General features: G+C 34.6%; 1 protein-coding gene and 1 pseudogene across 1 annotated transcript; one reads left to right on the top strand and one right to left on the bottom strand.

Moving 5' to 3' along the window:
- The first annotated feature begins 9,793 nt into the window (after positions 1 to 9,793).
- Positions 9,794 to 15,311, top strand: LOC112797837 (chaperone protein ClpB3, chloroplastic). The gene is made up of 10 exons (XM_025840941.2): positions 9,794 to 10,331; positions 10,621 to 10,839; positions 11,012 to 11,249; positions 11,391 to 11,586; positions 11,985 to 12,039; positions 12,311 to 12,461; positions 12,712 to 13,020; positions 13,184 to 13,449; positions 13,685 to 14,611; positions 14,807 to 15,311. The coding sequence occupies exons 1-10, from the start codon at positions 10,083 to 10,085 to the stop codon at positions 15,137 to 15,139; spliced, it is 2,943 nt and encodes a 980-aa protein (XP_025696726.1). The 5' UTR covers positions 9,794 to 10,082; the 3' UTR covers positions 15,140 to 15,311.
- A 689-nt stretch (positions 15,312 to 16,000) lies between these two features.
- Positions 16,001 to 18,517, bottom strand: LOC112797838 (EID1-like F-box protein 2; annotated as a pseudogene).
- Positions 18,518 to 27,222: the final 8,705 nt, after the last annotated feature.

Raw genomic sequence — 27,222 nt, 5'->3', positions numbered from 1 at the left:
AAAAGGCCGACCTGCAACTGGTCTCTTCTTCTCCTCTACTTCTAATCTGCATCTCACTGGATTTGCCGATGCTGACTGGGCTACCTGTGCCGATACTCGTCGCTCCATTTCCGGTTATTGCTTCATGCTTGGGAACTCACTCATTAGCTGGAAGAGTAAAAAGCAAACCACAGTTGCCAAGTCCTCTGCAGAAGCTGAATATAGGTCTCTTGCTGTTGCCACTTGTGAAGCTAGTTGGTTATCTTTCTTAATGGATTTCATTGGCTTGCCGCTTCAAAAGTCTATCACTCTATTCTGTGACAACCAGTCAGCCATTCACATTGCCAATAATCCCATTTTTCATGAAAGAACTAAACACATTGAAGTGGACTGCCACATTGTTCGTGAAAAGCATTTGTCTGGTCTCATTCATCTTATGCCAGTTCGTTCCAATGATCAACTTGCTGATTTTCTTACCAAAGCTCTGCCACCGGGTCCTTTTCTTGCCAATGTTTCCAAGCTAGGATTGTTAGATTTACACAATTCTAGCTTGCGGGAGGGTGTTACCTAGATTATTTCTTTATCAATAATAGGTTTACCATTGTAATTATTTTTTAGTGAGAGTACATAAAAAAAAAAGTACATAGTATATAAGGTGTAATAACTCAACAAATATTTTCTAAGGGGATTTTTCATTCTCTCCAATAATGAGAAGAACCTATCTCTCTCCCTCTCTTAATCCTTTCTGATTCATCAAACCATCAACATCACAGCTTGAACAGCTTAGGGCATGAGATTTTCTTCATATATCTTACATTTATATGTATATTTTAAATATTCAAATAAAAATAGATAAAAATACATGATGAACTATTTATTACTTAAAAAAATTTATAAAATATTAAAATAATTTTTTTGTTGAGATTATTTTCTCAAAATTTAAGTCTTTTAATGATTAAAATAATAATTTATTATAGAGTAAAGTATATTTTTTGACATTAAAATTTGTCAAAAATATTTCAAATTTTATTTTCTTTCAATTTTATCTCAAGTTTTTTATTTATCAAATATATTCTAACAACTGAATTTTTAAAAAGTTTAAAACTATTTCAACAATAATGTATAATAATTATGTCTGACTTGCTTGTATTCAAAGTTGTTATTGTGAATTTAATTTTATTGCTGGATTGGTCATGGATTTTTTGAAAAATTAGTTGTTAGAGGTAAATTTAATGCAAATCGAAAATTTTTAGGATAAAATTAAAACAAAATAAAATTTAGGGATATTTTTAAAATTTTTAACCAACTTTAAGGACAAAAATATACTTTACCATTTGTTCCAAGAATTATCTTAAATTGGGATGATTTGGGTCACGATTTAGACTCCTTCTGACGAGAATTTCGATATCATTTCTAACAAGATAAAGTCGTCCAAAATCTTTGAATGAGGTTGAGAGATGATACCTTCAAGAAACTCTACTGCTTAAATTAATAAATAAGACTGATTTTATAAATTAGGGTCCAAAAAGACCTGTATATGTTAAAATATTTATACAGATAGAGTGATAGCTTAGTATCATTCTATAACTCTTTTACTTATAATGATGGATGGTTATTCTCCTTGATTTAAGAGATTGTTCATATCCCATTTCAAAATAGTGGATAAATTTATAGGTACAGTTGAGATTCTCTTATTGTACAAATTGGATCGGGATTCAAGGATGAAGGCTCTATCAAGTCGGATAGATTGTCGAAGGAGACATGGACTCTTGTGTCTAGTAGATTGGACTTTATTCAATTTGAGTTTGATTTCAATTATGGATTAAGGTATGAGCACCCTTTATTCTATATATTATAGGAAAAAAGACAGATAGACCCCTGATTTTTCAAACTTTTGACAAATACATCCTTAATAAAATTTAAATATAAAAAAGTCCCTGACTTTAACAAACGGAGGACAATTTAGTCCTTTCGTCTATTTGCCTCTCATACATCTAACGGAACTGACTGACGTGGCTGAAACGGTGAACAGGTGTCCGTTACGGTGCCACGTTGGAAGGGGAAAAAAGTTCGAAGGACAAATAAGTCCTTGACGTCATTTTACAAATAAAGTTCGAAGGACAAATAGGTCCTTGAGAATTTTTTTTTCATTATACTTCTATTATACTTCTATTATGAGAATTTAGTTTATAAAATTAGGCTAATTTTTTTTGTATGGAAAAAATATTGGTGTTTTTGTTGAAAATGGGAGAATGTGGTGTAATTATAGATGGGTGGATTTTTTTGTGGGAAGTCAACACGTGGGGGCGTGTTGAACACGTGGCAGCATCTTAGCCAACACGTGGGGGCGTGTTGAATAATTTCCACAATACTGTAATACACTTCAAATGTCAATATTCAACCAAAACACCAATTTTCTTTCCATATTAAAAATAATTTCTGATAAAATTATGCTTATATTTTGAAATCTAGTTAACTTGTTTTATTCTACAATTTAAATTATTTGTATTAAAATTGTAGAAATTGGACTTGTTATGTTTCTACTCTTTTTCTTAAATTGCATTAGTTTAGTTTTAGTGTATTTGTGTATTATATTAGAATTTGTTAAATTGCATTAGTTCAGTTTTCATCATACTGGTGGCATTAGTTAGCATCAATTCATTTATGCATCAAGTTAGCATTAGTTCATTTGTGCATCATTCATGTATTAAGTTAGCATTAGTGCATTTGTGTATTATATTAGAACTAGTATTTTTATGCATAATAACATTACGAGAATATATTTTTTTTAAATTATAGTTCACTTTGTTCTAACAGTATAAATTATGCATGACACAAAAGATTTATAAAATCAAACTACTTTTATAAAAAAGTCGTAAGTTGACAAAAGTTTTTGACTAAGAAGACCAAGATATCTGCAGATAAAAAATTAAAGAATAAGATTTTTAGTTATTATTTTTATATGAAAAAGTCTAATTTTTTATTAGTAATTAATTTTAACATTCGTTATCTAAAATTTAAAATAATTTAATGTGTATAATTTTACATTTAAAATATTTTAATTGTAAAAAAATCGAATGACATATTTTGATTTGTCAAATTACTAATATAAAATATAATTATATATAGAGTAAAAATAGTAGAGAGAAATATAAAAATGGAGAGAGGTAGATGAGAGAATTTAGGAAATGAGTTTATTAATTTTGAAAAAAAAAATTCTCAATGACCTATTTGTCTTTCGAACTTTATTTGTAAAATGACGTCAAGGACTTATTTGTCCTTCGAACTTTTTTCTCCTTCCAACGTAACACCGTAACGGACACCTGGACACCGTTTCAGTCACGTCAGCCAATTCCGTTAGGTGTATGAGAGGCAAATAGACAGAAGGACTAAATTGTCCTCCGTTTATTAACCTCCTACTTTGTCATTTGTCACTTTATAAGTATAGTTCTCATCATCATTTTGGATGATTTTTCTCTCCACCAAAATTAGTTATTATTTGTTCATAAATACATGAGTTGTTTAATTTATTTTTAATGTGTATTTTATATTACAATATATATTTTATACTAGTAATTAATTTTATTAATAATACTTAAAATATTCTTCAAATTTTCGAAAACAAATCAAATAGTCTCTTATTTTTATGAGTGACCATATAAATCCCTCAAATTTATCTTCGTGGATTTTTATTGAAATGTTATGTTAACGCTTAATATTCAATTTGAGTAAATAACTTAATTAAATTCTTTTTAAAAAAATAATTTAAATAATAAATACTTATATTAAAAGTAATTTATAAATAAGTTATTTTGTATTTGATTTTTTAGTTGTAAAAGTGTTTATTTTAAGAGAAGAGTGATAAAATGCTTCTTATTGTGAGAGAAGTCATTTTTTTTAATTTCTTTATAAGCATTAAAATAACTTCTTAAAAAACTGTAATTTAATTTTAAAAATTGTGCCAAACATTAATACTATACCTTTTTATAAGTTAAAATTAAAAAAAATAACTTATGAATTTATCCAAACGGGCCCATAATCTAAATCAACATTGCACTATAGAAATTTGGGTTTGAGACTAAAGGAGATTTATGAAAATAATTTTAAAAGACATTTTTTAATCATTTGATATAAAAGTGAAAGACTATTTTAATTCGTGTTTGGAAAACTAAAAACTGATTTAAGCATTATTCCTCTCTTTCTCTCTATTCTTTACCAAATAATAAAGTTGTAAAATTAAGTAAAATAGCTATTTAAGTTCAACCAAGTTAATTAAACGTGTTTCACATGTACGCGTCCTCTTTTTCTTCTTCTTTTTCATACGCTTCTTCTTATATCATCGTTGTTGCTTTTTCTTCTTCTCTTTCTCTCATATTTCTCTTTTATTATTGTCATTGTTGTTATCACTACCATCACCAACCTCTTTCTCTTTCTCCTCTTTTTTCTTTTCTTATTTGAATATTTTCTCTCTCTTTCTTTAGTAATCCAAAAGAATATCACTCAATAATTGATGATGTACAATATTTGAACTTAACTCGCCCTGATTTAACCTTTGCCGTTAATAGAATGGTGCAGTTAATGCATCATCGCTCTCTTCATCATTGAAAATGTATTAAGTGCATTTTTTGTTATCTCAAAAGTATTCTTGATCATGGTCTATTGTTCACTAAATCTACTAATTTTCGTCTTATATCCTTCGCAGATGCTAACTGGGGTGGCAATATTAATGACGTGAGAGCATCATGAGCTTCCTCTGTGTTTATTTTAGTGACAATCTCATATTATGGAGAAACAATGAATAGACAAAAGTTAACAGAAGTAGTATGAAGACAGAATATCAAGCAGTTTGTGCTGTTGAAATTGAAATTTATGTCTCTTCAGTAGCTGCTAGCAGAACTCTATATTCTTTAAATTATGTCTCCTACCATCTACTGGGACAATCAGTTAGTGTCTCCTAATAGACAACTCCGTTCTTTATTCACGTTGCAAGCATCTGGAACTTGATTTGTATTTTCTTTGTGACCTTATCAATCAAAAAATTTCCGTCCTTTATTCACGTTGCAAGCATCTAGAACTTGATTTGCATTTTCTTTGTGACCTTATCAATCAAAAAATTTCTGTGGGGGATTTAATCAGGGAAACTAGTTAGTTAGTGTTGGGCCAATCGTGGGGAGCTCTCGACCACTGGAGAGATTTTGGGGAGGAATCAAGTGAGATAACATAAGATGAGAAAACACCACATCCAACTCAAAACCTTAAGGTAGTAAGTTAATGGGTCTCTCATCTTATAAACTCTTCATTCTTTCTTGCTTTCTTTGATGTGGGACTAACTTCATACACTCCTCACACTTGTAACATTAACAATCTCCCCCACAAGTGTGAACCTCCACATCAAACACCAACTCCCTTAGCTCCTCCACCACATATAAGTATTCGTCCATCACACTACCGCAAAAAATCACGGGACACGCCGTCCAAATCACCTTTGTCGGAAAGACTTTGGATACTTCACCTTAAATACTCCTTAAAACCACTAGACCGATTAATTATCGACTCTGATACCACTTGTTGTTGGGCCAACCGTGGGGAGTTTTTGATCACCGGGGAGACTTCGGGGAGGAATCAAGCGAGAGAATATAAGATGAGAAGATACCATGTCCAACTCAAAACCTTAAGGTAGTAAGTTAATGGGCCTCTTTCTGGCTCCTCTGCCACGAGCCCAACATTTTTTCTCTCCTTTGTGAGGCTCAAGCCCAACATTTTAAGGATGTTTCTTTGTATCCATTATGTCACAATCCTAATAAGATTTTGGGGTCTTTTGAGAGTGAGAGTGTAGCCACAAAAGAGAGAAAGAAGAGGGAAAATAAAATTTCTATTTTTATGCAAAGCAGTAAATTTCAAATGGCAATTTCTCATTTGTTCACCGTTGGATCGGTTTGAAATTTAAACTGTGAGTTCCTATCATCTTGCTCTTCATTTTTGTTGGTGGAGATGTTGATTGGAGATTTGCAGTGAGAGAAATTGGCTTTGCAAGGGAGAAATTAGGTTTTTCATTTTTACACAGAGCAGCAATCTTTGAATGGCAGTTTCTCATTCTTTCACCGTTGGATCGACATGAAATTTCGACTGTAGATTCTTCATATCTTGTTCTTCATTCTGAATTGTGGTGATTTTAATTGGAGCTCTTCAGAGGGAGAAATTTTCTTCGACAGCAGCTCTATTTTTTTTATACTTTTCATCTTCTTGCTTCTCATTTGTAAGCTTTGGTGCTTTGATGATTTTGTTGGCTATATGCATGTTTTTTTACTTTGTTTGAAACTCTCTTGTACCTCATTTGATTACAGTGGAGCTATTTCATTGGTTTGGATGACCCGTGATTTTTACCTCTCACATTGAGGGGGTTTTCCACGTTAAAATCTCGGTGTGTTCTTGTTATTGCTTTACTTGCTATATTTGCTTGTTGTAGTTGTTGCCATATTGTGTTGTGAGTATTTTTATATTATTCTTGTGTTGGATATTTATGTTGTTTCCACTACTAGACTCTTTCAATTAGTTATGAGAGTTAGTTATTATGTTGTGCACTCTCTAATGGCTCCTATGTTATCTATACTACTATATATGTGCTAGTCTAAAACTCTCATAACATAGAACTGCATAATGATCAATGCAGTAATTTTAGTTTTCTTCGTTTATAAGTTTCCTTTTCTGTTCTTCTTTCATTCGTTACTTTTCTAAATAGCTTCTCTTTTTCATTTTTATTCTAGAGTTCCTGAAACTCTCATAGCATTCATCCTTTTCTCAAAATTCTCGGTCCAGCAACAACTGAACCCACATCGAGAAATATAAGCTGGAACAAAAATCACATCAAGGTTCCTTTATTTTTTATTTGAATCACAACTACCATACAAGTCGCAGAAACTCCAAAAGATGGAACTTTTTATATATGAATTTAAGTTCAATAAAATAAATTAAATCTTTTTAACGAATTTGTGCAACTCAGGATAAGATGGCAAAGAATACAACTTGGAGAGTTGGTGATAGATCTTAAATTAGATTTTGGAAGCACAACTGAATGTTAATTATTGGGAGACTTGACTAACATGCAATTAAGATAATTACTCATAATGATAACTATACAAATTTAATGGATTTTCTTGCTATTTTAGGTGATTGGGATGAAAAGAAACTGCAAAAATAACTCTTGAAACAAGTGGTGGACAGCATTTTAGTCATATCTCTGTCCTCTCCATGAAAGAACTCTAATCGTGTTGTTTGAGCACTCTCTGCCGATAGAATATTTAACCTAAAAATAATTTATAACACTATTCTTGAGGAGCAAGCACTTTTTAATAGAGTGTTCAAGTTGGCATGGAGTTGGTGCAATCCAGAAAGAATTAGATCCTTCTTTTAGTTAGTTGCCCACGAAACTATTTTAACTAACATGAAAAAGAGAAGATGGCATTTGTCAACTAATCCTAATTGTCCAAGATGTGGTGACGTTGAAGAATTAACCATGCACGTGCTCAGAGATTGTACTCTAACTAAAGAGACATTGAGACTTTTACTTTCTCAGAATAGTGATCCAGAATTCTTCCACTTATCTTTTCGGAATTGGCTCATTATTAGTAACGTGACAAAAGATAGAGAATGGGCAATAGTTTTGATGTTACAATCTCATCTCTTTGGTATAACAACAATAAATAGGTCTTTAACGAAGTTTATTCACATCCAATAACTATCTATGAGTTGGTTAAAATAAGAACACAGAAAATTTTCAATGTAATGAAGAAATTCAAAATTACAAATAAGAGCCAAGAGTGTCTTATTAGATGGATATCTCCTCAAGAGCAATTTATTAAGTTCAACACACATGGATCCTTTTATGCATATAACAATAATACAACATGTGGAGGCTTGTTCCGAAATCATTCGGGTAGGTTCATCTCGATTTTTTTTGCAATTTTGGAAGTTGTTCAATTATGCATACAAAATTATGGGATATTATTAAAGGGTTTCAGATAATTACCATTAAAGGGATGCAACATGTTGTCGTTGAGTCTCATTCACTTATGGTTATAAAATTTTGTAAAGAAGGATGTCCTTTCACTCATCCTTGCAGTACTTTGATGGAAGACATTAAAATTTTGCCGAGAAAAATTTATAAGTGAGCAGGGATGGATCCAGGAATCTAAGAATGGAAGAGTCGAAAATTAAAATCTTGTATAATCAAATACAATGCTATATATTTAATAATAGATATAATTATAACTAATTTTTTAATTAAAAAAATTAATAAATATTTGTCAAATAAAAGAATTATCTCAATTTTTATAAATTTTAATAATTTTTTTATAGTTTTACATCTAATAAAATATAAAATTATATATTTTTAAATATTTCGTTAATTAATTTATTTTATTAAATATTTATGTGACAGTAAGTTATATTTGTATATTTTATATCATTAAAAAATATAATATAAAATAATATAAATTAATTGCATTAATAATTTTGTTATGTGAATTTAAAATATATTAAAATATTTTTATATAATAATAGGGATAAAAATTAATTAAAAAAATAAAAAATAAACAACTAAATAAAATTAGAAAAAATAATATTATCATAAATAATATTAAAATATTTTTTATATAATTATAAATGTTAAAATTAATCTTAAAAAAATGTAAAAAAAATTTAATTAAATAAAAAATACAAATAATATAAATATATGTAGAGAAATTTAAACCCTAATACATAAAAAATAGTAACTCTTTTTACTATCGCTACACTATTAAATTTTACTTTATACAATACATCTATTATAATAATATATGAGCTTTTAAAATTTGTTGGGGGGCCCAAGGCCACTATTTGCTCCCCTTGAGTTCGTCCCTGAATGTGAGATGGAGCCATTTGCTCAGAGAAGCCAATTATGCAGCAAACCATCTAGCAAAGAAGGGGCAATAATTTCTCTTTGGATTACATACTTTAGACTCTTTCCTTTTTGATCTTATGTCAACGTTATCTATGAAAGTCATGGAGCATGGAACTACAAATAAAATAGATTCTCGCACGCAAAATTCACTCTCTCATGAATATTCCGTATAATTTTACTGATGTGATACACTACCAAATTTGTAGTACCCTCTATAACACTAGAAACACACTCAAATAATTCTCCTCTTCAAAATGAAATAGTACTGAACTTTGCTTTATACAACACGCAGATCACGTGTTGTATCGCCAACCAATCAGAGTGCGACACATCTATATCACAACCCACATGAGTCAGGCAGTCAGCACTCAGCACGCTCTCTACATGTTGTAGTTGTCTAACTGACACATCCATTAATCTGTAAATACACCAAATACTCCTATTTTTATTAAAAATACTAATATTTTTTTATATGGACAAAAAATAGCCATTTTATTAGGATTATTTTTTTATATAAAAAAATATTGGTATTTTTGTTGGAAATAAAAGTATTTGGTATAATTACAAATGAGTAAATTTTTTAGGTGAGAAGTCAACACGTGGTAATATTTTGGCCAATACGCAGAAAATGTGTTGGACACGTGACAACATCTTAACTAACACGTGAAGAATATGTTAAATAATTTTCATAATATTATTTAAATATCAATATTCAACCAAAACACTATCTTTATTTTCATATTAAAAATAATTTCTGTTTTATTATACTACCAATTTTTTTTATTTAAAATAAACACATGACATGGACCTTTTATTTGGCGGAGAAATTGGGCCCGCGATATCTTAAACACGAATCCACGTGTCTTATTCCAGAAAGGATGAAATACTCGGCGAGTGTTGACGTCATTTTCACGACGAACTCAACTGTGAAAGAGAGAGTCAAGAACCCTTCCAGAATTTGGAATGTGATGGAACCTCCCCGAATGCTCCACACTCACTCCAACTCTCTTCTTTTTCTCTTTTAATTCTTCTTTTCTTCTCCTCACTGCGCAAGCAACGTTAAAGTTCTCATCTTCTTTAATCAATTAATTCTCTCACTCTTCACTCTTCACTCTTCATTTCAGCTCCCGCTAACTGCTAACTAACACTCTCTTTTTTTCTACCTATGGCTTCTACGACGTCGTTTCCGGGTCTCTCTTCACTTTCCCACTCTGTTCCAATTTCATGCAGCAGGAACCACCGTGCTCTTCTTTCTAATCCCCGCTACTCCTCCCTTGCTTTCCCTTCAAAGCCCTTCAACCTTCTGAGATCGCTTCCCATCACCAAAAGGAACCATTTTGCAAATGGGTTTCGGACAACAACTCACAGAAATCCCCAACGTTTCTCTGTTCGCTGTGAAGCTTCAAGTGGAAGGGTAACATTTCATATTTACTTCAAATTTCATTCAATTTCAGTCTATAACCTTGCAATTGATTGTAATGGAGCTACTCGTGTAGCTAATTATAGTAATATAACTAACTAACCAACTAACCTAGCTCAACAAACTAATCACGTGGGTGATTTTCTCAACTTCTTTTCAATCTAAATTAATGTGGAATCTTGGTTATATCTTTTTTTTTTTTTTATGGTATTTGGGATTTGGTACTTTAGTTGAAGCTTGTGGGATGCAGTGGATGATGTTTTTGGCTTTTATGTAATGGCAGATTACGCAGCAAGAGTTCACCGAAATGGCGTGGCAGGCGATAGTTTCCTCGCCGGAGGTGGCGAAGGAGAACAAGCATCAGATTGTGGAGACTGAGCACTTGATGAAGGCTTTGTTGGAGCAAAAGAATGGTCTTGCTCGCAGGATTTTTTCCAAGGCTGGAGTTGATAACACTCGGCTTCTAGAAGCTACTGACAAGTACATTCAGAGGCAACCCAAGGTAATTGACTAAAGTAGAGCAAGTTTGAACTATAATATGATAGCTTGTATTGTTGCATTTTGTTGGCTGTTTTTTGCTACTCATTAGTGGATAAGGTAGTTGTTCATTGTTTATGGTTCTGTCATCTGAATACCGGGAATTTAGTTGTTTAACTTGTGAACAAATATGTTAGGTTCTAGGGGAATCAGCTGGTTCGATGTTGGGGCGTGAGTTGGAGGCATTGATTCAGAGAGCCAGGGACTACAAGAAAGAATATGGGGATTCATTTGTTTCAGTTGAACACTTCCTTCTTGGTTTTACCCAAGATCAACGTTTCGGGAAGCAGTTATTTAGGGATTTCCAAATATCGCAGCAGACGCTAAAATCTGCAATAGAGTCTGTTAGGGGACGCCAGTCAGTTATTGACCAAGGTAATGCTATTTTCCATATGTCTTTTACATATGACAAATGCTAATGTACAATGTATGTCTCTCTAAGGTGTTAGGATCTGTACGTTACATACCCTTGTCAGCATTTCATCTTGTTCGAGCATAATTTTTTATTTGTTGTAGATCCGGAGGGGAAGTATGAAGCCTTGGAAAAATATGGGAAAGATTTGACAGCAATGGCTAAAGCGGGAAAACTTGACCCAGTCATAGGAAGAGATGACGAAATACGTCGGTGCATCCAGATTCTCTCCAGGAGGACAAAGAACAATCCTGTGCTAATTGGTGAGCCTGGTGTAGGAAAGACTGCAATTTCTGAAGGGTGAGTGCTTAGGTCCCATCTTTGCTGTCACTTTGGCTGGAAAATGAATTATATTTAATGAGTTGCTATATTTGCAGGCCTTCATTTTATTGTCCAGCATAGTTCATAAATACTGGCAATGGAACCTGTGAATCAGGTTGAAAATGACATAATTTTATTTAAACTTATGATGGTATATATTCATTGAGAAAATTAAGAAAATAAATTAAACTTGATTATAAGTTCACAATACTTATGAAAATACTTCTTAAAAATAGGGAGTGTGTTACTGTGTTTGAGAGGTTGGCATCCGTGATTGATTCAAGTGATTCTGTTCTCACTTTGATCTTGGTCTGGATACTCTTGTTAGTATTACTTACTACCTTCTGCATATTGACCTAACCCTTCCTTGGTAACAGGCTTGCTCAGAGAATTGTGCAAGGAGATGTTCCTCAGGCTTTAATGAACCGTAGGGTATGTGCGTTATCCAAATTCTGGGGCTATTCTTGAGAGTCAGCAAGATCGGGAAGGAAAGGAACCGAACAATGCATTTATGTTTCTAATTCCGTTTAAAATGTTGATGTCAATATGTCATAATCACTATTGTATCCTCTACCATTAGTCCATTATTGGGTTTAATTCACTTTTAAAAGGAACATGAATGTTTCCCCGGCAATCCTCCTCGTTTAAGTTTGCATAATTTCTTGAAGTTGTAAAGTTATTTTATTCGCTTTTCTTGTTTCAGCTTATATCACTTGATATGGGTGCACTTATTGCTGGAGCAAAGTACCGGGGAGAATTTGAGGACAGGCTAAAAGCTGTCCTTAAAGAAGTAACAGAATCTGAGGGTCAGACAATCCTTTTTATTGATGAGATCCACACAGTTGTTGGGGCAGGTAATAAGCTTCAACTTTCCTCTTTCAGATAGCTGATTTTTAGGTATGCTTAAAGCTGCTTGAAAGGTCTATAGTAGACTCCTAATCACAAATTGTGTTATCTTCCAAGACTTTTTAGATTAGTGGAGGTTATGATATTAGATGATATTCTCTTCCCAATATATTATATTCCTAGTTTATGCCAAGTGTAAATTTGAAATTAACATGTAGACGTTGGATTTGATTGCAATTTTAATCCATCATATCATAGGTGCCACAAATGGTGCTATGGATGCTGGTAATCTTTTAAAGCCTATGCTTGGTCGGGGAGAGCTGCGATGTATTGGCGCTACAACATTAGATGAGTATCGCAAGTATATTGAGAAGGACCCAGCTCTAGAGCGTCGTTTTCAGCAAGTTTATGTTGACCAACCTACAGTTGAAGATACTATTTCAATACTGAGGGGGCTGCGGGAAAGGTATGAGCTTCATCATGGGGTCCGAATTTCGGACAGCGCACTTGTGGAAGCTGCAATTCTCTCAGATCGATATATCAGTGGAAGATTTTTGCCTGACAAAGGTAATAAATAGTCTATGCATTCCCCAAAGATTAGTTTTATATGAGCAATATATGCTTCTGGCTTATCCTCCTTTTATTACACTTCTAAGTCAATTTTCTTTTCTGGCATCAATGATGCTTATAATGTATAAGATGCTCACTCCTAGCTACTGCCAAATTGCAGCTATTGATCTGGTTGATGAAGCTGCTGCCAAACTGAAAATGGAAATTACTTCTAAACCTACTGCACTTGATGAGATCAACCGATCAGTCTTGAAACTAGAGATGGAGCGACTCTCTCTAACAAATGATACAGATAAGGCCTCAAGAGACAGGCTAAATCGTCTTGAGACAGAGCTCTCTCTTTTGAAAGAGAAACAGGCTGAGCTCACTGAACAGTGGGAGCATGAAAAGTCAGTAATGACTCGAATTCAATCAATCAAAGAAGAGGTGTGTTATTTTTAATTAAGTGTTGTCTCTCTTGTTTAAAATAGATTGATGAAATGTATGTGAAATTTGTTTTGTACTTGTGTTTATATCAACTTAAATAACATGTGCTGGTAAACAAGTGGAGTTGGTGATTATAATTGAAATATTGAATATAAATCTAATCATGTAAAAGATTACTTTTTTGTAATTGAACATCAATAGCAGATACTCATCGTTAGTTAATCTAAATATGCAGATAGACAGGGTGAATCTTGAGATCCAACAGGCTGAGAGGGAGTATGATCTTAACCGTGCTGCTGAATTAAAGTATGGCAGTCTGAACTCCTTGCAACGGCAACTGGAAACTGCAGAGAAGGAGTTGGATGAATACATGAGCTCCGGCCAGTCTATGCTGAGGGAGGAAGTTACAGGAAATGATATTGCCGAAATTGTAAGCAAGTGGACAGGTATACCTGTTTCAAAACTACAACAATCAGAGAGGGAGAAGTTGTTGTATTTGGAAGATGTGCTCCATAAGCGTGTGGTCGGTCAAGACCCTGCTGTTAGGGCAGTAGCCGAGGCAATCCAACGGTCAAGAGCAGGTCTTTCAGATCCTCATCGTCCAATCGCTAGCTTCATGTTTATGGGACCAACGGGTGTGGGAAAGACAGAGCTGGCTAAGACACTTGCTTCCTACTTATTCAACACAGAAGAAGCACTTGTAAGAATAGATATGAGTGAGTACATGGAAAAGCATGCAGTTTCAAGATTGATTGGAGCTCCACCTGGATATGTTGGGTATGAAGAGGGAGGTCAACTTACTGAGACGGTTCGCCGCAGACCTTATGCTGTTATTCTGTTTGACGAGATTGAGAAGGCACATGCAGATGTTTTCAACGTATTCCTTCAAATCTTGGATGATGGAAGAGTGACCGACTCGCAGGGCCGCACAGTGAGTTTTACCAACACAGTTATCATTATGACCTCAAATGTTGGATCCCAATACATAATCAACGCTGATGATGAGACCGAGTCGAAAGAATCGACTTATGAAACCATAAAGCAGCGCGTAATGGACGCAGCAAGAGCTGTTTTCCGTCCTGAGTTCATGAACAGAGTTGATGAGTATATTGTTTTCCAGCCTCTAGACCGCGAGCAAATTAGTAGCATTGTGAGGTTACAGGTAATTTAACTACTAAGTAAATTCTTAGCTACACTTGAAAATTTCTCTTATGTCCAAATTAATTGATGATTCTCATCAGGATTAGTGTGCTTGATCAGTCTATGATTGATGCTAACTACATTCTTGACCTGTTAAAATTCGAAGTTTCATGTTATAGTCGATGGTCTAACACAATCCTCCTCTTGTCAATTACAGTTGGAGCACGTGCAGAAGAGAATTTCGGACAAGAAGATGAAAATCAAGGTGACAGATGCTGCTATTGAACTTCTTGGAAGTCTAGGGTATGATCCAAACTATGGTGCAAGGCCAGTAAAGCGAGTGATTCAGCAGAATGTAGAGAATGAACTTGCCAAGGGCATTCTTAGAGGAGAATTCAAGGATGAAGACACAATCTTAATAGACACAGAGGTCACAGCATTTTCCAACGGCCAACTTCCCCAACAAAAGCTTACTTTTAGGAAGATTGAACCTGATTCAGCAGAACCTTCCACTCAAGACAGCTTGGAACCTTTTCCACAGACATCTTGAAAGGCTCTATAGTTCCTTATCGTATCACATGCTAAGTATCATATAATTTTGAGTGTATATTGGTTTTGTTAAACCGATTGAATAATGATCCTGGTATAGTTTGCATCAAATATATAGTAACAAAATTGCTTAGTGACCAATGATCAATACAAATACCACACTTCATAATTCACATTTGTCTCTCAAAAGTATTATAAATATTATCTAATAACATATCTACTGTGAGATTAGTAAATTAACCCATCATAATTCATGATGTTAACAGTGCTAAATATGAACAAGGCTTAGTTTGATTTTAAGCTGTTCCGAACTTGGATGTTAAATTACAGTTTTGGTCAAACATTTTCCCGACTGCAGAACTCCGTTACACAATAATCAGCTTTACTTTTAATCCCGTTCTTCTGTCAACATACTCATTTTCTGAGATGTGTTCTTTCTTATCCTCTTTATTTGTTACACTTTCTAATACATCTTTCAATTAATAACAACAACAAAGTTTTATGTCACTAGGTGAGATTGACATATCTTTAATTAATAAATGAGTAAATATAGTTTTTTTTTTTCTTAAAGTTTGTTCAAAATTTTAAAATTACTCATAAATTTTAGTTTGTTATAATTTTATCCCTATTTTCAAAGTCTTCTGGTCAAAATAGTCAACATTTTCCCCAATTTTATCCTCTCAAAAAACTATTTTCGTTTCCAAAAAAAAATATTTTTCTCTCACCTCAAACCTTCCTACCTATTTAGAGATATTTTTAAAATTTTTGACAATCTTCTAGAACAAACTTAGATAATTTAAGAATGCACCAATAAATAAAAAGAACTGGAAGGAGCATTTAGGCAAGTAGATGAGGATTGTACTTTTCAGTCTAAACCAATTTTAACTCGATAAAAGTCTACAAAACTAGTGAAACTCAACATTTTGTGGCGATTCTGATAACATGCTAATGAATCCTCATGGTATACTGATAAGTTGTTACATCAACAAAATCTCACTTGATACATGGTATATCACATAGTTAGCAGTAATGACCAACAACCATCCATGCCAAAATTCATGAGAAATGTTGGTTAGCAGCATCATGGTCCTTCCTCGGAAATGCTGGCATGATTTGATACACCACAACCTAAAGCTCAAAGCTAAATGGTAATGGCGCACTTGAAAAGAAATCTGACACAGAAATTCAACCTTCTTGTCAAGACTTGCTGCCAATCTGTTCAAAGACAACGAGAGATGCTATGAGCAATGTAGCAGTTATCACATATACCTTCAAGAATGGATAAGACCGTATAACTATAAAAAATTGTTTATTAATATTAATATTGACCAATACTATCAGACCTTATACGGTATAGCAAAAAGGCCTAATTTTACCAAATGTATAAATTAGTGCAAGGAAATCCTTCAAATTCAATCATCAAAGTCAGCACTAAACATGATAATGATCCAAAATAAAAATAAAATTTAACAAACCCACCAAATAGCATGATAATTGAGCCTAAAGTGAGGCAAGTTCTAGCATTAGAAGAGAAACAACAAAATCTTGGGTGAGGAAGTGCTAATAATACAAATTGTATTTAGGGATTATATGTTGAAATGAGGATGCCACTTTCCAACTAAATCTTCCACAGTATCCTTCTATACTTCTATCATGAAGACCTCTTATGGATATATATATATAAACATAAATAAGCAGAGAGAAAGTACCTAAGAATCAGTTAACTATTCCTCCTCTGATGAGGATAGCTCTTCTGAATCAGACAATGGTAACAAGGTACATGTCCCAAGCATGTGGCCGTTGAGGCACACATAATACTCAACACCATCTTCATAGGAACCCAACCAGGAACTAGCACTATGAGGAATCATTCTGGCCTGCCGCATGTTCCACAACTTCGCCTTGCAATAAATGCAAACTTGTGTAGGATGGAGTTCTGCAGCCTTGTTAATAAGCATCTTTCTGACCTTGGAAGTTCCGAATGACTTAAAACACGCCACGGAAAAATCCTATATTTTTATCTTCACCTTGGTCTGGATGCTCACAAGGATAGGACACATACAGAACATCGCTTCTGCATCGTCTCAAAAGAAAGCTCTTCCCTGAAGTTCTAGAAAACCGAGTCTGATAAACAAAGTGACCGGGGATACCAATTTGACCGAACAAGGTACCATGTGTGCATCCTGTACAGTATATAAGCAGCTTTCCTAGGGCCCTCCAATTCCCATCAACAATGTGGCTCACACCGGATTGCAGATCACGGATCATCCTCGGAGCCCTCGTTCGACAAAACTCTTTCCATAGAACTCTCTTGGCAAGATCATCAAACCATTTGCACACACATGAAAAAGTTGCAATTAGCTTGGGATTCCAATTCAAATTATGAAACAATAAGAATATCACATCTTCACTTATATGCCCTTTAGTGCATTGGCAGCTAGCCGAGTGTATGCATCGGTACTGCTTATTGAGGATCATTTTTCATCACCTGGCAAGAAAAATTCTCAATAAATTATTACAATTTATAACAACTCTTTGTTGAAAAAATTTATGGTATCAAATATCAACGAATATGAGAAAGCCTACACACCAAGTTACTTCATGGAATCAAGGAAATATCAATAATGAAACCAATACCGAACGATGCTAAACCCCTAACTTGAAACCGGAATATTCTAGAACCTCCATCCATGAACCATTCAAGAGATAAATTTGGTACAACCAAAACTTAATGTATAGCATTCAGTTTTGTATATTTTCTCACCCCAACAATTATTCATGGATGGAGGAGTACTACATTTTCTCAAGTTCTCAACCAAACACATGAAAGAAGCCAAGAAAGGATCACAGAAACTTCAACACAGTTCCTCTTAGAGACAAAACAAAAGCGAATTCCTACTACAATTCAGGAAAAATTAGAGATTTCCAAAACCCTTCAAGCCCCAGATGAAGAAAAATATACCCAAAACCCAAGCATTGAACTTAAGAGAGGAATTGGTGACAGCAACTTCAAAAATATCAAAAAGATAAAAACTTGAATCATAAAAGAAAAGAATTCCCGTCACCTCAGTTCAATTCACCCTGCTTTCAGCATAGCCTCCAAACCTTAGAACCCCAGAAAAAACCCACCACCGGAACCATTCGGAAAAGAACATAAAGCTAAGAAAAACACCAAAGATCAACACACATAAATATAAGAACTTCGAAGGAAGAAGAAGCAAGTTAGTTGAGTAACTCACCTAACAGCAGGGTCAATTTGGTCAAACAAAAACTTCATAGAAGAATTAAATAAAGGTAACAAGGTAGTTACTTTCAAATGCAGAGAGAAAGAGAGAGTTCAAAACGAAGGAGAAGATAGTTTTCTAGCTACGACTTCAATTTGCAACGATAACTGTAAATATATCCATTTTTTTTCAATCATAGAGTGCACGGTGTTGGTAGAATCGCCTTAAGAAACAAGGCCCAGTTAAAAAGAGACACCTGTCTAATGACACGTCATCATGGTGATGTGGCATTGTGGATTTTGGTTCTGTGGGGTCCATTATCCATGACGTGTCATTCGTGTACCAACTGAAAGGTCATTTTCGTAAACCAAGGAGGGGGCACGTGTCGCTCTTACAGAGCGAGTCTAATTTGGTAATATAAGCGTGTGCACGTGGCGTTAGCGTAATAAGGGGAAGGTCATTTTCGTAATATGGCGTGTGCTTGAAGCACCACAACATCGTTTTTGATCCAACAGAAGAGGATAAAAAAATAGTAATTTGTAAAAAGTTTAGATTTTTTTGTGTCGGAAGTAGGAACCAAATATTTTTGTTGGCTCAAGTAGCAACGTGGCAGCTCCAGAATGCTCCAAGTTTCAGTTCCCTTTTCCAATTTTGTGATTAAAAATATAAATATCTTTGTGTAACTGTTTTGCTTGTGTGTTTGCTTATGTCAAACACTCAAATCAAAGTAGGCTTCTGAGATATTTTCATTTTTCAAACTCTCACTCACTCCAATGACCATTATTGTGTCTAAATTTTAATGAATCTGACCAGAAAACATGTTATATGAATGCTATGAAGCAGGATCTAATCATCTAGTTTGGATATATAAAGAAAAAATCAATTGAATATTCAATCAAGAACATGAATGTGATAGAAGTCGACAAATGTTGAAAGATAAAAAAAGGTTAAAATAAAATTATAAACGAAATAGTTAAAAGAGACTTTTGTATAGATAGTTATTGTAGAAATGATATATAATAAAATCAATGACAATTAATGTTTTTAATTCATATTATTGATATTATTTAGTGGAATAAGACTTTTTTTTTGTTTATTGTTGTTATTATTATATATAATAAAACTATGAAAGAATAAAAAAAAAAGATGAAGAATAATATTTAGAGTACGATAAGAGTGATCTTTAAAGAGAGCGCATAGAGTGCAAAAAAAATGATTTTCAGAGAGTAGAGCGCAGTAAGAGTGTAGCAGAATATAGATAGAACTGTCGGAAAGAATGCACAAACGGAATTATTAAAAAAAATGCAGCCAGAACGGGAAAAAGGTGCAGACGGAACTGTGGGAAGAAAGCGCGGACGTAACTACCAGAAAGAAGCACAAACGAAACTGTCAGAAGGAAGCGCAAACGAAACTACCGGTAATAAATTCATATTTATTTTTGGAAATTATAGTCACAGTGAATGATTTATTTTATGAATGGTAGTTGTTTCCTTTGAGAATAGGGATGACCAACATTGAGGTAGGATTTTTACTTGGATAGATGTAATAGGGATTGGTTGGATCTTGAGCTATATTATAAGATTAATTATTCATTGTGGGAAGGGATCAAAAGAGAAACATGGTGATTTCTCACCAAAATGATGATAGCTTGTATATCCTGTTCAAGAAGGATACCATGACTCTGATATCATAATAAAACTATAAAAGAATAAAAAAATATGAAAAATTTTTTTATTGTATGTTGTTGTTTTATATCATGGGAGAACAATGCTACCTATTTATATTAATTACTAAATTGATTTTGAATTTTAAAATAAGCTAAAACAACCAAAATCTCTAGATGATTCTATTAGAGAAAAATAAGTATAATTAACTTAATAAATTTTATTTCTAGAAGAAAAAAGATAAAATAACAAATAAAAATAAGGGTTAAGTACGATTTTGGTCCTTAAGGTGGGAGCTGAAAATTTATTTTGTCCTAGGCCTTTTTTTCGCTACAAAATGGTCCCAAAGGTTTAACTTAATTTTAAAATTATCCTTCGAACTAAAATACCCTTCCCCTTCCCCTTCCCCTTTTCCTTCTTCTTCAAATTCAACCAGAAACAAAGTAGAAATAGCAGCAACAATGAAACAACAACAACTAGAAGCAGAAGAACAACAACAACACCAGCAATAACAATAATAAAATTAGAAGCATAAACAAAATTAGAATCAGAGTGAAACAGAAGTATAAACAGAAGCAAAAACACAAAAAAAAGATATGAAACAGAAGCATAAACACAAAGAAAGGCCCATGTAATCAGAAGCAAAATCAATGTAATCAGAAGCATAAACAGAAGCAAAATCGAATGACTATCTGGTGGTACACGGCAGTAAGAGCAGCTCCAATGAAAGGTCCAACCCAGAAAATTCACTACAATAAAGAAAAGGAGATATGAAATTCAGAAAGAAATGGGTGAGAAAAAAAGCCAAAAACGAAGAAGACATACCTGATCATTCCATGCATGCTTTTTGTTGAAGATGATGGCAGCACCAAGGCTCCTAGCTGGGTTAATCCTAGTTCCAGTGATAGGAATGGTTGCCAAGTGGACCAAGAAGACAGCAAACCCGATCGGAAGCAGCGGTGACTGGCGAGGAGCAGCGACAAACGATGACTGAGCGAGGAGGAGAAGCAGAAATCGCGAGCGGCGCACGAGCGGTGAGGACCGAACAACGAGGAGCAGCGGCGAGATTCAGCGATCGAACGACGAAGAGCAACGGCGTCGAGGAGCAGCGACGGTGGACTCCCTTCCCCACCTTCTCTTCCCCCTCTTCCTCCATTAAAAACCCACCTCCCCCAATGTGATTACCCCTTCCCCTATTCCCCAGCCTTTAACTTGTTTTTCATTTTTTCCTTTTTTTTAATTAGGGGTAATTTGATAAGAAAAATTAAAATTTTGGTAAAAAAGACGATTTTAAAACTAAGTTAAACCTTTGAAAATATTTTGTATCGAAAAAAAGGTTGGGGACGAAATAAATTTTCTGTCCCTACCTTAGGGACCAAAATCGTACTTAACTCTAAAAATAAAAGAAGAATTTAATATGTTCTCGCAATCTGGTGGATAAAAGATGTCAATAATCCACAACTTGGATAAGTTCCGAAAGAAAAAAAAAATCAGTCAACCAAGAATCCTCTGAATTGCCACAAAATTTCAAGACCTTGATGAGTGATATGAGTGGCAGCATGATCACTCTGGTTATCAAAAAGACTCTCTATGATTCGAATTTCAATCTGCAACAAAATCGGCTTTCGATACCGTCACAGCAGGTCAAGAATAGTTATTTTTTGCTTCCCACAAAACTAGAAAGTCTGGAGGAAAAAAAGAAATAAAAGTGAAATTGTATCCAACTCATGTTCTCTTCAGGGGTAAAGAAAAGAATGGAAAAGTATAGAGCCAAACTACGCTACCAGGGATTCCAATGCAGACTACGTTCTTCATCTTGTGACAAGATCAAACTAAAAGAATCTCTCGTAGATTCTAATAATTCTACAATGCCATTCTCAAGCAAGAAGAAGGAAGCAAAATGTGTTTGGCTACTGTCTTAAATCTGAGGGTACAAGTCGCGGAATGAGAGAAGGGACTAACGAGGAGGAGAAAAGAATGATGAATATAACCAGAAGAAAAAGAGGCTGTTTGATGGAAAATGAAGAATAGGATTTCAAAGATGATGAATTTAAAGTTGTTGATATTTTGGATAATCTCCCCAGAAACTTCTTTGAGAGGATAAATTTAGAGACTTCAAATAGCGCTGTGAATTCTAACCCCTAGTGCCGACCAAGAATGGATTTCAAAGGAGGATTCCAAGAAGACCGTTAGCTCAGTGGATTCTTGGTCTATGAAAGAAACAAAAAAACTAGTCAACCAAGAATCCTCTGAATGGCCACAAAATTTCAAGAACTTGATAAGTGATATAGGTGGCAGCAAAATCACTTTGGTTATCGAAAAGACTCTCTATAAATCGGATTTGAATCCACAACAAAATGGACTTTTGATACCGTCACAAAAAGTAAAGAATAGTGATTTCTTGCTTCCCACAAAACTAGAAAGTTTGGGGAAAAAAGAAAATAAAAGTGAAAATTGTGTCCAAATCACATTTTCTTCATTGCTAAAGAAAAGAATGGAAAAGCATCGAGCCAAACTATGCTGCCAATGGTTCCAATGCAGACTACATTCTTCATCCACCGACAAGAACAAACTAAAAGAACCTCTCGTGGATTCTGATGATTCTATAGTGCCGTTCTCAAGCAGCAAGAAGGCAGCAAATGCGTTTAGTTACTGTCTTGATCTGAGGGTACAAGTCGCAGAATGAGAGAAGGGACTAACGAGGAGGAGAAAAGAATGATGAATATCATGAGAAGAAAAAGAGGCTATTTGATGTTAAATGAAGAATATAATTTCAACGATGATAAATTTGAAGGTGTTGATATTTTGGATAATCTCCTTAGAAACTTCTTAGAGAGGCTTAATTTAGAGACTTCAAATAGCACTGTGAATTCAATCCCCCAGTGCCGACCAAGAACGGGTTTCAAATGAGGATTCCAAGAAGACTGTTAGCTCAGGGGATTCTCAGTTTAAGTAAGAAACAAAAAAAATCAGTCAACCAAGAATCCTCTGAATTGCCACAAAATTTCAAGAACTTGATAAGTGACATGGTTGGCAGCAGAATCACTGTGGTAATCGAAAGGACTCTCCATGACTCGGATTTGAATCCGCAACAAAACGGACTTTTGATACTGTCACAACAAGTAGTGAATAGTGGTTTCGTACCACCCACAAAACTAGAAAGTCTGGAGGAAAAAAAGAAAATAATAGTGAAATTGTGTCCAACTCACATTCTCTTCATTGCTAAAGAAAAGAGTGGAAAAGCATAGAGCCAAACTATACTACCAATGGTTTCAATACAGACTACGTTCTTCATCCAGCAACAAGAACAAACTGAAAGAACCTCTCATGGATTTTGATGATTCTACAGTGCCGTTCTCAAGCAAGAAGAAGGCAGCAAATGCGTTTAGTTACTGTCTTGAATCTGAGGTACAAGTCGTAGAATGAGAGAAAGGACTAGCGAGGAGTAGAAAAAAAATGATGAATATCATGAGAAGAAAAAGAGGTTGTTTGATACATAATGAAGAATAAGATTTCAATGATAATAAATTTGAATTTGTTGATATTTTGGATAATCTCCCTATAAACTTCTTTGAGAGGCTTAATTTAGAGACTTCAAACAATACTGTGAATTCAATCCCCCAGTGCCGGCCAAGAACGGGTTTCAAAGGAGGATTCCAAGAAGACCGTTAGCTCAGTGGATTCTCGTTCTAAGAAAGAAACAAAAAAACCAGTCAACCAAGAATTCTTTGAATTGCCACAAAATTTCAAGAACTTGATAAGTGAAATGGGCGGCAGCAGAATCACTCTGGTTATCGAAAAGATTCTCTATGACTCGGATTTGAATTCGCAACAAAACAGGCTTTTGATACCATCACAGCAAGCCAAGAATAGTGGTTTCGTGCCTCCCACAAAACTAGAAAGTCTGGAGGAAAAAATGGAAATAATAGTGAAATAGTGTCCAACTTACGTTCTCTTCATTGATAAAGAAAAGAATGGAAAAGCATAGAGCCAAACTACACTGCCAATGGTTCCAATGCAGACTACGTTCTTCATCTAGCGACAAGAACAAACTGAAAGAACCTCTCGTGGATTCTAATGATTCTACAGTGCCGTTTTCAAGCAAGAAGAAGGCAGCAAATGCGTTTGGTTACTGTCTTGAATCTGAGGGTACAAGTTGCGGAATGAGAGAAGAAACTAACAAGGAGGAGAAAAGAATGATGAATATCAAGAGAGGAAAAAGAGGTTGTTTGATGCAAAATGAAAAATAGGATTTCAACGATGATGAATTTGAAGTTGTTGATATTTTCGATAATCTCCCTAGAAACTTCTTAGAGAGGCTTAATTTAAAGACTTCAAACAGCACTGTGAATTCAAGCCCCCAGTGCTGACCAAGAACGGGTTTCAAAGGAGGATTCCAAGAAGACCGTTAGCTCAGTGGATTCTCGGTCTTAGTAAGAAACAAAAAAACCAGTCAACCAAGAATCATCTAAATTGCCACAAAATTTTAAGAACTTGACAAGTGATATGGGAGGCAGAAGAATCACTCTCATTATCGAAAAGACTCTCTATGACTCAGATTTGAATCCGCAACAAAACGGGCATTTTATACCGTCACAACAAGTCAAGAATAGTGGTTTTTTGCTTCCCACAAAACTAGAAAGTCTGGAGAAAAAAAAGGAAATAAAAGTTAAATTGTGTCCAATTCACATTCTTCTCATTGCAAAAGAAAATAATGTAAAAGCATCTAGCCGAACTATGCCGCCATTGGTTATAATGCAGACTACGTTCTTCATCCAGTGACAAGAACAAACTGAAAGAACCTCTCGTGGATTCTGATGATTCTACAGTGCCATTCTCAAGGAAAAAGAAGACAACAAATGCATTTGGTTACTGTCCTGAATCTGAAGGTACCATTCGCGGAATGAGAGAAGGAAATAACGAGGAGGAGAAAAGAATGATGAATATCAAGAGAAGAAATAGAGGCTGTTTGATGTGAAATGAAGAATAGGATTTCAACGACAATGAATTTGAAGTTGTTGATATTTTATATAATCTCCTTAGAAGCTTCTTAGAAAGGCTTAATTTAGAGACTTTAAATAGCACTGTGAATTCAGGCCCCCAGTGCCGACCAAGAACGAGTTTTAAAGGAGGATTCCAAGAAGACCGTTAGCTCAGTGGATTCTCGGTCTAAGTAGGAAACAAAAAAACCTGTCAACCAAGAATCCTCTGAATTGTCACAAAATTTTAAAAACTTGACAAGTGATATGTGTGGCAGTAGAGTCACTCTAGTTATCGAAAAGACTCTCCATGACTCGGATTTAAATCCGCAACAAAACAGGCTTTTGATACCGTCACAACATGTCAAGAAAAGTGGTTTCTTGCTTCCCACAAAACTAGAAAGGCTGGAGGAAAAAAAAAGGAAATAAAAGTGAAATTGTGTCCAACTCACATTCACTTCATTGCTAAAGAAAAGAGTGGAAAAGCATAGAGCCAACCAACGCTGCCAATGGTTCCAATGCAGACTATGTTCTTCATCCAGCGACAAGAACAAACTGAAAGAGCCTCTCGTGGATTTTGATGATTCTACATTGCCGTTTTCAAGTAAGAAGAAGGCAGCAAATGCATTTAGTTACTGTCTTGAATCTGAGGGTACAAGTCACAGAATGAGAGAAGAGACTAACAAGTGGGAGAAAAGAATGATGAATATCAAGGGAAGAAAAAGAGGTTATTTGATGCAATATGAAGAATATGATTTCAACGATCATGAATTTGAAGTTGTTGATATTTTGGATAATCTCCCCAGAAACTTCTTAGAGAGGCTTAATTTAGAGACTTCAGACAGCACTGTGAATTCAAGCCCCCAGTGCCGACGAAGAACAGGTTTCAAAGGAGGATTCCAAGAAGACCGTTAGCTCAACGGATTCTCGGTTTAAGAAAGAAACAAAAAAACAGTCAACCAAGAATACTCTGAATTGCCACAAAATTTCAAGAACTTGATAAGTGATATGGGTGGAAGTAGCATCACTTTGGTTATCAAAAAGACTCTCTATGACTCGGATTTGGATTCGCAACAAAACGAGCTGTTGATACCATCATAACAAGTCAAGAATAGTGGTTTCTTACTTCCCACAAAACTAGAAAGTCTGGAGGAAAAAAGGAAATTAAAGTGAAATTATGTCCGAATCACGTTCTCTTCATTGCTAAAGAAAAGAATGGAAAAGCATCGAGCCAAACTATGCTGCCAATGGTTCCAATGCAGACTACGTTCTTCATCCAGCGACAAGAACAAACTGAAAGAACCTCTCGTGGATCCTGATGATTCTACAGTGTCGTTCTCAAGCAAGAAGAAGGCAGCAAATGCGTTTGGTTACTGTCTTGAATTTTAAGGTACAAGTCCTGGAATGAGAGAAGGGACTAACGAGGAGGAGAAAAGAATGATGAATATCAAGAGAGGAAAAATAGGTTGTTTGATGCAAAATGAATAATAGAAAATCAACAATGATGAATTTGAAGTTGTTGATATTTTGGATAATCTTCCCATAAACTTATTAGAGAGGCTTAATTTAGAGACTTCAAACAGCACTGTGAATTCAAGCCCCCAGTGCCGACCAAGAACGGGTTTCAAAAGAGAATTCCAAGAAGACCGTTAGCTTAGTGAATTCTCGGTTTAAGAAAGAAACAAAAAAATCAGCAACCAAGAATCCTCTGAATTGCCACAAAATTTCAAGAACTTGACAAGTGATATGGGAGGCTGCAGAATCACTTTGGTTATCGAAAAGACTCTCTATGTCTCGGATTTGAATCTGCAACAAAATGAGCTTTTGATACCGTCACAGCAAGTTAAGAATAGTGGTTTCTTCCTTCTGACAAAACTAGAAAGTCTGGGGAAGAAAAAGGAAATAAAAGTGAAATTGTGTCCAACTCACGTTCTCTTCATTGCTAAAGAAAAGAATGGAAAAGTATCGAGCCAAACTACGCTGCCAATGATTTCAATGCAGACTACGTTCTTTATCCAGCGACAAGAACAAACTGAAAGAACCTCTCATGGATTCTGATGATTCTACAGTGCCATTTTCAATAAAGAAGAAGGTAGCAAATGCATTTGGTTACTGTCTTAAATCTGAGGGTTCAAGTCGTGGAATGATAGAAGAGACTAACGAGGAGGAGAAAAGAATGTTAAATATCAAGAGAAGAAAAAGAGGTTGTTTGATGCA

Source organism: Arachis hypogaea, chromosome 4 (genome assembly GCF_003086295.3).
Source record: "Arachis hypogaea cultivar Tifrunner chromosome 4, arahy.Tifrunner.gnm2.J5K5, whole genome shotgun sequence".
In the NCBI taxonomy this organism is placed as follows: Eukaryota; Viridiplantae; Streptophyta; class Magnoliopsida; order Fabales; family Fabaceae; genus Arachis; species Arachis hypogaea.
This window is presented reverse-complemented; position numbering and strand designations above follow the sequence as displayed.